This window comes from Scyliorhinus torazame, chromosome 7, assembly GCF_047496885.1.
Source record: "Scyliorhinus torazame isolate Kashiwa2021f chromosome 7, sScyTor2.1, whole genome shotgun sequence".
In the NCBI taxonomy this organism is placed as follows: domain Eukaryota; kingdom Metazoa; phylum Chordata; class Chondrichthyes; order Carcharhiniformes; family Scyliorhinidae; genus Scyliorhinus; species Scyliorhinus torazame.
In genome coordinates, this window is record NC_092713.1 from 134756546 (window position 1) to 134768991 (window position 12446).

Here is a 12446-nt window from a genome sequence, read left to right on the forward strand (position 1 = left end):
TTGTATACCAGATGCTGAATTTATATTACTGCTTTGATGCCCATGTTGTATACTTTTGTTGTGTCTTATGAAAATCAGTCTACACAAGGAGGGAAAAAGGTTTTTTTTAAATGTATTTTATTACAAACATGTATCAAAACAGGTTACAGCAAACAAACACCCCGGGAAACATATTTCCCAATAATCAGCTGTACAGTCTGTACAGATTTTTCCCCTTTTTCACCCTCCCTCACTACCGTAAATTGCATCCCCCCTAAATTAGCCCGCTGTCCCAGCTCATTCACCGGGAATACCTCGCTTTTCCCTACATTCAATTTGTACCCCGAGAAACCTCCAAACCTCCCCAGCAGGCCCATAATCCTTCCCACACTCTCCAGTGGATCAGAAACAGACGGCAAGAGGTCATCAGCATAGAGCGACACCCAATGCTCCCTCTGTCCCCTCATAATCCCCAGCCTCTCTGCTAAGCCCCTGAGAGCCATCACCAACGGCTCTATGGCCAGCAAAAAACAGCAACGGCGACAGTGGGCTTCCCTGCCTCATACCCCTGTGTAAGTCAAAGCTTTGTGAGCTCAAATCATTTGTCCTCACCCTTGCCCATGGTGCCACATACAGCACCCTCACCCATGCCACAAATCTCAGCCCAAACCCAAACCTTCCCAAAACCTCAAACAAGTGCCGCCACTCCACCCGATCAAATGCCTTCTCCGCGTCCATGGACACCACCACCTCCGGTACCAGAGCCCCCGACGGATTCATCACCAAATTCAACAGCCATCTTCTATTACTCGTGTGCTGCCTGCCTTTCACAAAGCCTGTTTGATCTTCTGCAACCACCCCCGGGACACAGTCCTCCATCCGCCCTGCCAACAACTTAGCCAATACTTTCATATCCATGTTCAATAGTGATATGGGTCTATACGACCCACATTCCACCAGGTCCTTCCCTTTTTTGGGGATTAGTGTGATTACTGCCTGCGTCATCGTCTCCGGCAACGCTCCCTTCTCCAGTGCTTCATTAAACGCCCCCAACAGATGTGGTGCCAGGTCTGTAGTGAATTCCTTATAAAATTCCACCGGGTACCCATCTGGCCCAGGGGCTTTCCCCGACTTCGTATCCCTGAAACTATCCAGCACCTCCCTCAGCCCCAGGGGCTGGAAGGAAAAAGTAATATCGACATATTCCATAGAATCCCTACAGTACAGAAAGAGGCCATTCGACCCATCGAGTCTACACCAACCCTCCGAAAGAGCTCTCTACTTTGGCCCTCTCCCCCATCCTATCCCCATAACCCCACCCAACCTACACATTCTTGAACACAAAGGGATAATTTAGCATGGCCCACCCACCTAACCTGCACATCTTTGGACTGTGGGAGGAAACCCACTCAGTCTGAGTACGTGCAAACTCCACACAGTCACCCAAGGGCAGAATCGAACCCGGGTCCCTGACGTTGTGAGGCAGCAATGCTAACCACTGTGTACTTCCATTGACTAAGAGCAAGACAAGTAACTTTTGTTTACCGCAGAAATGCTGCCATCACATTCCATAGGGAAAGAAGATAAAGACAAGTTGTCACCACTGTCATAAAATTAATTCCTGGATTCTTTTAACTTTCAACAGGATGTGGTCCTAAAATATTATTGGCTGGAACTGTAGATTGGGCGTTTCACGTGTATCATGGGAGGAATCTGTCCTTGTGCCTGTTCTTGGTTTCATTGCCAAAAGAACATCTAATCAACTGAATGTTTATTGTCTCAACATATTGCAGCCTTCAAACTTGAGAACAGATTTAGGAATTGACACAGGCCTACGTTAACTTGGTTTTTCCATCTGCTGTTGTTTCCAGGGCCTGTTTTCTAGTGTAGTGTGTCCAGGTCTTGTCTTGACTAATTTGACCTATGGTATATTTCCTCCTGTCTTGTGGACATTAATTACCCCCATTATGTGGCTGGTGAGTAGAATACCTCTGACATTTTCAAGCTATTTAAAGCAACTGCCAGGATGCGTTTGCACTTTTAATAATCTCTGTGTTACTTGTTCTGTTCTTCAGATTCGTGTATTCATGAACTCGTTTACTCTGAGCCCTTACAATGGAACAGAAGCATTGGTATGTAGCCTGATAAAAAGACAACAATTTGGAGAATCATTAAAAAAGTTATAATTCTTTATTATCATCAACAACTCGCAACATGTTATGCGAAACAAAAGTTTTAAGATCTTTGCTGGTCAAGTTATATTCCTAAAGGACGGTCATTAGATGTCTTCATCAGAACACCTCCTGTTGAAAGTTAAAAGAATCCAGGAATTGATTTTGCATTTTTTTGACAATGGAGACAACCTGGGCACGACTTATTGTGCAAAAAAACAAGAGTCCCGTTTTGGGCGGATATGTAGGAGTCTTTCTCTGTGCTTGCATCACCGAGAACGACCCAGCTATCAAACGGGACATTTTTTTTCTGGCCTCGGTTGGGAACGCCCTGTCGAGGAGGCACTTACCTCATATTCTGCACTGACAGGCTGAGCTCAGGGCATAATTTTTAATACCGTCCTAATGTCTCACCCCCCCCCCCCCCCCCCCCTCTCCATACACCACACCCTGCCTCTGGACCCCCACATTGCCTCAACTTGCTTCTTAGGGAGTCCTCATCCCACCTCTTAAGGGCAGGGCACCTCTGGGCCCAATACCTGTATGGGCAACTTGGCACTGGCACTCTGGCACTGTCCCTGCCAGGTTGCCTGGGTGGCTGTGCCAGGCTGGCAGTGCCATGCTGCCCGGGTGGTGGCTGGAGTGCCATGGTGCCCTCCTTCCTAGAGCCCAACCACCCGGGGGCCACCAATTGCCTGGGAGACAACCCCCCCCCCCCCAAGTGTCGTTATGCCTGGTCCACGTTTGTATGGGCCAGTGCTAAACCGCGCCATGGTGGGATTTTCCAGGCGTTCGTTCCCGGGCCTTGGGAGAATCAGGCGGCAACATATTTAAATGAGCCAAATGGCTCATTTAAATATGTAAATCTGGATCTTGCTCCGCGAGGGCGAGATCCAGATCGCAACGTCTAATAAGATCTCGCGAGGAATTCCGAGCATTACAAACCACACGAGAGGCCCCTTGCAAGATTTAACGGTCTCATCGCGTCAATGCATCGTGTGCTACGAGGCCGTTCAATCGCGCCCCTTGTCTCTATCTTCTTTTCCTTTATAATGTTATAGCAGAACATATTGCTAATGAAATTGCCTAATGGAGACAAATCGGGTAAATTCCTATGAATATATACCCAAGAGTCACCTGATAACATGCAAGCTTTATACACCATACTAATTACAGCATAAACATTTGCATAACACTGTTGGTAACATGGTGCTAATTCAATAATGCTATTCACAAGAGGTTTATTTTTTAATAAACTCAATGATTGGGCATTATAGGTAGCTTTGAGCTCTCAAATTACCCTCACTGTAACAAGCTTAATATTTTAAAGGCCCACTTCTCAGTTGGGAAATAGTCCACCATATCAGAATAACCTAAGAGGAGGAATAAAATAAGGGAATGGAAGGTAGGGACCATTTACGTAGGCAGAAAATAGGTCGAAAGAACCTTGGATAGTTTTCCAAGAAAAAGTGACTCATGCTTGTGGCAATGCATTCTGGGAACTGGCTACTACAATCCGCCCAGTGGTGTTGACAAACTTTATCCCTTCAGTGCTGTATGCAAGGAAAGGTGATTCTAGTTTTTGAATTGCAAAAGAAAATTCTAAATATTGCAGCTGTACTAAAAGTTGTAAGAGAGATCTGCATTGATTTCCAGTTCTCATTTTGAGTTCTGTAGCTGTCATTATATAGCCTAGACTACAATTCGCTTTGACCAAAGAAGATTGCTTATATTTCTAAACCCAAAGATTCAAAGGGCTGCGCACTTAATCGACTGCATTCATTTGTTACGGCACATTTCCAAATTAGCTCCGACATTGTACACTTTTGAACTTTCCAACTACATCTGGCCGGATGTAGCCAAAATGGTGGTCTCTTGGCGCAGTGCTAGCATCTCTACCTCTAAGCCAGAGATCGGGGTACAAGTCCCATTCCAGAGCTTGATGGACAAGGAAAATGGCCAGATAGGTTCGGTATCAACTTGTGAATTTTTCCAACCCATGCCAGTAACAGGCGGCAAGAGCGGGAGAGATTGCTGGTCAGCCATGTGATGGAACAAAATTGGAATTTTGACCATCACTATCCATAGCTCCAGGCTACATGTAATAGTGTATGTTGCCATAGGAATTTGCACACATTGGGAGGCCGGATGACTCAGTTGGTTGGATGGTTCGTGTGGATCAGTTTTGTGCAAACAGCACGCGGTTTGATTGCTGTTCTGGCTGGGTGGATTTGGGTTCTTGCCTGACCTGTGTTGGAGATCGTAGTGCTGTGGGTCGGACTTGCCTGGGGCAGAGAACTCAAGAAGAAGCAGTGGTCAAAATTTCCAACAAGGGCAGAATTTTCCAGCCCTGCTAATGGAAATATTCAGAGTAAGGTTGAAAGTTGGGCCAGAATTTTGCCAATATTTTCTCACCCCACTCCCTCAAAGAGACCAGAAAATGCCACCCTTGGACTTCTGCCAGTGGGAAAAGAGGTTGGGATTTTCCCCTTGGTGCTTTCATACCAACTGAATGGTGATCCAATGCAGGACAACTATTTGCGTGCATTAGCATACTCAGTAAAAATGCAAGTTGCCAGAATCACAACCTCCTAATTATATGCCAAACTAGTGAGAAATTAGACTGGTCCAATTCGCAAGTTGTCCACCTTAACTTCATTCTTAACTTCGATGTGCATGCAACATTCAAAGTCTACCTGCAGCAGCGCTGCGCTGAGTTGCTACCAATGCCAAAGCAGCTATGTAAGGCAAAACTGTTAGGGGTCCCGGGAAGGTCATCCGCAATGGGTGCTGTGGGTCTCATGCAGGGCTGTTTAAACTGGGTGCTGTGGGTCTCGGGCAGGGCTGTTCACCTGTGGGTGTTGTGGATCTCAGGCAGGGCTGTTCACTGTGGTGTTATGGATCTCAGACAGGGCAGGGCTGTTTAAACTGGGTGCTGTGGGTCTCAGGCAGGGCTGTTCACTGTGGGTGTTGTGGATCTCAGGCAGGGCTGTTCACTGTGGTGTTATGGATCTCAGACAGGGCAGGGCTGTTTAAACTGGGTGCTGTGGGTCTCGGGCAGGGCTGTTCACCTGTGGGTGTTGTGGATATCAGGCAGGGCTGTTCACTGTGGTGTTATGGATCTCAGACAGGGCAGGGCTGTTTAAACTGGGTGCTGTGGGTCTCAGGCAGGGCTGTTCACTGTGGTGTTATGGATCTCAGGCAGGGCTGTTCACTGTTTGTGCTGCGGGTCTCAGACAGAGCTGTTCACTGTGGGTGCTTTGGATCCTTGCTCCTGGGACCCTCATACTTATTAGATTCTTAACATGGAGATGAAGGCTCAGCTGATAGAACTCATGAACACTTTATTGAGAAATTAGAATTGGAACCACTAACCAATGGTGAGCTTTTACACAAGACTGCAATAGTCACTGGGGTCACATTAGAAGTAGTCCCATTGAACACTTAAATGTCAGAGGAATGTGGGAAGAGTTAGGCAGCCATTAAAGAAACACACCTGCTTGATATCTGCACGATGCTCTATGAAAGCCTGTGATGTGCATGGTACAATTGACATGGGTCACAAACATCCAGTAATTCAGAAAGTGCAAGGCGGGTGAACATAGTGACGGGCCTTAATCAGAAGCATCCCCCTCTTCCTGGTGGGCTGGGGATTATGGTGTGTCTCGAGCTATGTCTGGACATGCTGGTGCCTGTAAGAGACAGAAGATTAATTTAATTCATGAGCAGCCAGAATCCAACATTGTATATCACTCACTGTGAGTATCAAGAACTGATAAACTCTTGGAACGCTGATCCTTATTGAGTTGCTGGGAGAGACCGATCTTTTTGCAACAAAATCTATCTTTGTCCTCCTGTGCCAACTCAGTGGCATCCTCTTCAAATTGAGTAAACTGAATCTGGCTGTCCCTCCTCCCATCTGGGATCTCTCCCTCCTGTTGTGGGCAAGTTTGACCTGCATGCATATAAATGAATGGAATATGATGAGAAGGGATGGAGCAGAGGTTAGGAAGCAAGCATGTGTGAACTGAGCCCTCCCCAGTCAGGGTTGAAGATGCTGTTTGTGCAGCATGATAGATAAGGAAAGAGGTTCTGCATAGTCAGTATGCAGAGCTAATTACCAAATTAAGAAGCAGAACCTCTGAATTATTACCTGAGCCACATGCAAATTGGCATAGGGCAAATAAGATTAGAGAGATGAATGCATAGCTCAAAGACTGGTGTGGGAGAAGTGGGCTTTGGTTTGTGGGCACTGGCACCAGTACTGGGAAAGTGGGGGCTGTGCCATTGAGATGGTCAACACCTGAACCATGCTGGGACCAGTGTTCAAACAACCTGCATAACTAGGGAAGTGGAGAGGACATAAACTAAACAAGAGATGTGAGGGATCAAGTTTTTGTAGATCTAGCAAATCAAGGGTAGATTCAAGGCAGGAGTGCAAAATAGTAATGTTCGAAATGAGGGTCAGAGAATGGCAGGAAAGGACAGCGAGAGAAAACCTAAGAATATACCAACAGTCAAGACTAGATGTTACTAGGATAACAAAAAGACAAAACTAAAAGATCTGTATCTGAAGGTGCGGGGCAAAATCAATGAATTGGTAACGCACCGTGAAGTAAATCAATATGATCTGATAGCCATTAAGACATGGCTGCAGGACGACAAGGATTGAGCCCTGAATATTGAGGGTTATATAACATTCAAGAAGAATAGGAAGCTAGGTAAAGATGGGTGGGTAGCACTGTTGAACTAGGTTGAAATTGGTTCAATAATGAGAGATGACCTTGGTTCAGGAGATCAGGATATAGAATCAGTTTGAGTGGAGATGAGGAATAGTAGAGGAAAGAAGGCACTGGTGAGGCTTCAGACCTCCTAATATAACAACAATGTAGGACAAAGTAGGACAAGAAGAAATATTGGGTGCTTGTGATAAATGGATGGCAATAATCATGAACGATTTTAAGCTACCTATGAACAGGAAAAATCAGGGGCGAAATTCTCCTACCCGCCCCGCCACATTTCTGCCCCGACCGGCCGGCGGGAGTCTCCGTAACACCGGCCGGTCAATGGGGTTTCCCATTGTGGGGCAGCCCCATGCCGTCGGGAAACCCCCCCTGCGCCGGCAAAACGGAGACTCCCGCCGGCGGAGAATGACGCCCCTGATCACCTATAGTAGCCTGGAAGAGGAGTTTGTAGAATGCTTTTGAGATAGTTTCCTACAGCACCACGTTCTGGAACCAACCAGAGAGAAGGTTATATTAGACTTGGCATTGTGTAATGTGGCAGGATTAATCAATGACCTCAAAGTGAAGGCACCCCTAGGTAACAGTGACCATATGATTGAATTGAATATGAAGCTTGCTAGAAATATAAAAACAGACATCAAGAGTTTTTACCGATATTCAAAAAAGACAGTAAGTAGAGTGTTAGTCCTCTAGAAAGTGACAATGGGGAGTTAATAGATGATACAGAAATGGCAGATGAAATAAACAAATATTTTACTTCGGTGTTCACTATAGAGATTGCAAAATACATTCCAGTAATATCTGTAAAGGAAGAGAGGGTCTTGGTGAAATTACAATCACTAACGAAGTGGTACTGAGCAAACTAATGGAACTGCAGGCTGACAAGTCTCCAGGTCCATGTGGACTTTATCCCGAGGGTCTTAAAGGAGGTGGCTAAAGAGGTAGTAGATGTGTTGGTGTTAATTTTCCAAAATTCGCTAGATTCTGGAAAGATACCACTGGACTGGAAGGTAGAAAAAATATTCTATTCGAGAAGGGAGGGAGGCAGAAAACAGAAACTATAAACCAGTTAGCTTGAGGTCTGTCATGGAGGAGGTGCTGAATCAACCAGTAAGGGGGTTCTAGGTGGACACTTAGAAAAACAGGAAGAGTCAGTATGGTTAGTGTAAGGGAAATTAAGTTGAACCAATTTATTGCAGTTCTTTGAAAGAGTAACATGTGCTGTGGATAAAGGGGAGCCTGTAGACGTACTGTACTTGGATTTCCAGAAAGTATTACAGAAGATAAGGTGGCAAATAAAAGGTAATGGAATAAGGGGTAAAATATTAACCTGGGTAGAAGATTAGCTGGCTGGCAGAAAACAGAGTATGCATAAATGGATGGTAGGATATGACAAGTGGAGTCTCACAGTGGTCTGTGCTGGGGCTTCAACGTTTTACAATTTATATCAATGATTTACATGAGGGGATTGAAGGCTTGGTAGCTAAATTTGCAGATTACCCAAAGATAAATAGGAAAGTATGTTGTGAAGAGGACATCAGGGATCTGGGTTCCATAGCATACAAGCAGAAACTCAAGCGGGAGAATCAAGCTAAGACGATTGTGCAGTACTGATCCGAGGAAACAGATGAGCTCTTGCGTGACTGCTTAGAGACAGTGGACTGGTCCATATTTAAGAACTCAGCGACCAACTTAAATGAGTATGCCACCACCATCACAGACTTCATCAGCAAATGTGTGGACGACTGCGTGCCAAAGAAAGCAGTACGTACGTTCCCCAACCTGAAACCATGGCTCAATCACGAGATTGGCTCCCTACTGAAGGACAGATCTGAGGCGTCCAGTCAGACGACCCTGACCTACACAAGAAATCCAGGTACGACCTCCGCAAACCCATCCGAGATGCCAAGAGAGAATATCAAACCAAGCTAGAGTCACAGACTCTCGGCGATTGTGGCAAGGACTAAACAACATAACGGGCTACAAAGCAAAGCCGAACAGTATCTCTGGCAGCAGCGCACCCCTCCCCGATGAACTCAGTTCGAGCAGGTAACCAACAATCTGCTTTTGAGTGCACCAGCAGCCCATAACTCACCCATACCCACCATCACAGCTTCCGAAGTCAGATCCTGAAAGTGAACCCTCGGAAGGCGACGGGCCCGGATGGGGTCCCTGGTCCTGCACTCAGAGCCTGCGCGGACCAGCTGGCGGAGGTATTTGCAGACATGTTTAACCTGTCCCTACTCCACTCCGAGGTCCCCACCTGCTTCAAGAAGACCACCATTACACCGGTGCCAAAGAAGAACCAGGCAACGTGCCACAATGACTACCGTCCGGTGGCCCTGACTTCAGTCGTAATGAAGTGCTTTGAGAGGTTGATCATGAAGCGCATCACCTCCATACTTCCAGAACACCTTGATCCACTGCAATTCGCATACCGTCGCAACCGGTCCACAGCAGACGCCATTTCCCTGGCCCTACACTCATCCCTAGAGCATCTCGACAACAAGGACTCCTATTTATTGACTACAGCTCTGCCTTCAACACCATAATCCCAGCCAAGCTCATATCAAAGCTCCAAAACCTAGGATTTGGCTCCCCTCTCTGCAACCGGATCCTCGATTTTCTGACAAACGGACCACAATCAGTAAGAATGAACAACAACACCTCCTCCACAATAGTCCTCAATAACGGGGCCCCGCAAGGCTGTGTACTTAGCCCCCTACTCTACTCCCTGTACACACACGACTGCGTGGCAAAATTTGGTTCCAACTCCATCTACAAGTTTGCTGACGATACGACCATTGTGGGCCGGATCTTGAATAATGACAAGTCGGAATACAGGAGGGAGATAGATAACCTAGTGGAGTGGTGCAGCAACAACAATCTCTCCCTCAATGCCAGCAAAACTAAAGAGCTGGTCATTACCTTCAGGAAGCAAAGTACTGTATACACCCCTGTCAGCATCGGGCTGAGGCGGAGATGGTTAGCAGTTCCAAATTCCTAGGGGTGCACATCTCCAAAAATCTGTCCTGGTCCACTCACCTCGACGCTACCACCAAGAAAGCACAACAGCACCTAACTTCCTCAGGAAACTAAGGAAATTCGGAATATCGACATTAACCCTTACCAACTTTTACAGATGCACCATAGAAAGCATCCTATCTGGCTGCATCACAGCCTGGTATGGCAACTGCTCGGCCCAGGACCGCAAGAAACTTCAGAGAGTTGTGAACACCGCCCAGTCCATCACACGAACCTGCCTCCCATCTATTGACTCCATTTACACCTCCCGCTGCCTGGGGAAAGCGGCAGCATAATCAAAGACCCCTCCCACCCGGCTTACTCACTCTTCCACCTTCTTCCATCGGGCAGGAGATACAGACGTCTGAGAACACGCACGAACAGACTCAAAAACAGCTTATTCCCCACTGTCACCAGACTCCTAAATGACCCTCTTATGAACTGACCTCATTAACACTACACCCTGTATGCTTCATCCGATGCTGGTACTTATGTAGTTACCTTGCGTATACCTTATGTATACCTTGTGTTGCTCTATTATGTATTTTCTTTTATTCCCTTTTCTTCACATATACTTAATGATCTGTTGAGCTGATCGCAGAAAAATACTTTTCACTGTACCATGGTACACGTGACAATAAACAAAATCCAATCCAATCCAAGGAGCTTGCAGCCGGATATACAGGTTGAGTGAGTGGGCACAAATTTGGCAGATGGAGTATAATGTGGGAACATGTGAAATTGTTCACTTTCGCAGGAAGAATTTTTTAAAAAGCAGGATACTACTTAAACTGAAAATGCCTGCAAAATCCGGAGGTCCAGAGAGACCTCGGTGTTCCAGTATATGGCACTCAGTTAGGATGCAGGTATGGCAAATAGTTAAGAAGAGTAGTGGAATTATTGTCCCTTATTATGAGAGAAATTGAAAATCGCTTATTGTCACAAGTAGGCTTCAAATGAAGTTACTGTGAAAAGCCCTTAGTCGCCACATTCCGGCGCCTGTTCGGGGAGGCTGGTACGGGAATTGAACATAAAAGTAAGGATATTATGCTTCTCTTATCCAGGGCATTGATGAGATCTCATCTCGAATATGGTTTGCTCTTTTGATCTCCTTATTTAAGGAAGGCTGTAAATGCTTTAGCAGCGGTTCAGAGTTGATTTACTAGATTGACACCTGGAATGAGCGGGGCTTATGAGCACAGTTCGACAGACTGGGCTTGTTTCCACTGAAGTTTAGAAGAGTGAAGGGTGACTTGATTGAAGTTTATAAGATCCTGAATGATCTTGCCAAGGTGGACACGGAAAATATATTCCCTTTTAGGACAGAGATGAGGAGAGATTTTTTTCTCTGAGGATTATGAGACTTTGGAACTCTCTGCTTCAGAAGGTGATGGAGAGGGGGGTCATTGAATATTTTTGAGATATAGATAGGTTCTTGTTAGGCCAGATAATCAAAGGGTCAGGATAAAAGGGAATGTGGAATTCGAAACACAAACATATCAGCCATGATATTATTGAATGGAGGAGCAGGCTCAAGGGGCCTAAAGGCCTATTTCTGCTCTATTTTGTTTTTTCGTATAGATGAGATGCTGGTGATTCTTAAAGTGTCTGTGAGACAATCGTGCTGATATCTCTCCCACTAATATTATGTGAGATCCCTCAACCCTTTTAAGTGCATGATGCCATTATGAGAGCGAGATTGGAATGAGCAGAAGGTCCACTTACCCTGGCAAAGAGCATGAGATCATTCATCCTTTTCCTACACTGCCAGACATTTTGTTGCTGTTTTCCTTTTTGTTTAAATTTAGAGTACATAATTTTTTTCCCAATAAAGGGGCAATTTAGCATGGCCAATCTACCTACCCTTCACACCTTTTTTAGGTTGTGGGGGTAGACCCCACGCAGACACAGGGAGAATGTGCAAACTCCACACAGATAGTGACCCGGGGTCGGGATCGAACCCAGGTTCCTCGGCGCCGTGTGGCAGCAATGCTAACCACTGCCTCACCGTACCACCCTAAGATTCAGCGATTTAATGCCATTGAATGTCAAGCAGTGATGATTAGATTTTCTCTTATAGGAGATGGTCTTTGCCTGATCTTATGTGGCACAAATGTTACATGCCATTTATTAGTCTAAGCCTGGATATTGTCCAGGTCTTGCAGCATTTGGACACGGACTGCTTCATTATCTGAGGAGTTGTGAATGGTGCAGAACAATGTGCCATCATTCGCAAACATCCCCACTTCTGATCTTATGATGGAAGGGAAGTCATTGATGAAGCAGCTGAAGATGGTTGGGCCTAGGCCACTACCCTGAGGAACTCCTGAGGTGATGTCCTGGAGCTGAGTTGATTGACTCCAACCACCACAACCATCTTCCTTTGTTCTGGGTATGATTCCAATAAGCAGAGGGCTTTCCCCCGATTCCCATTGACTCCAGTTTTGCTAGGGTTCCATAATGCCACAGTCAATCAGATGCTGCATTGATGTCAAGGGCAGTCACCCATTGTTATCCCTGTGCTGAC

At 45.9% G+C, this 12446-nt stretch overlaps 1 protein-coding gene and 1 long non-coding RNA gene across 3 annotated transcripts in view; one reads left to right on the forward strand and one right to left on the reverse strand.

The window, feature by feature from the left end:
• The window catches only part of LOC140426580 (uncharacterized), a 185448-nt gene that overhangs the window by 131664 nt on the left and 41338 nt on the right, over window positions 1-12446 (reverse strand). Inside the window, exon 2 of the long non-coding RNA XR_011948235.1 lies at window positions 5647-5842. This is a non-coding gene — a long non-coding RNA (uncharacterized lncRNA). The remainder of the gene's footprint in view (window positions 1-5646; window positions 5843-12446) is intronic.
• The window catches only part of hsd17b7 (hydroxysteroid (17-beta) dehydrogenase 7), a 54666-nt gene that overhangs the window by 41184 nt on the left and 1036 nt on the right, over window positions 1-12446 (forward strand). For both annotated transcript variants that reach the window (XM_072511518.1, XM_072511519.1), the window contains 2 exons: window positions 1851-1955; window positions 2055-2111. In XM_072511518.1, coding sequence (XP_072367619.1) covers window positions 1851-1955; window positions 2055-2111 — 162 coding nt within the window. The remainder of the gene's footprint in view (window positions 1-1850; window positions 1956-2054; window positions 2112-12446) is intronic.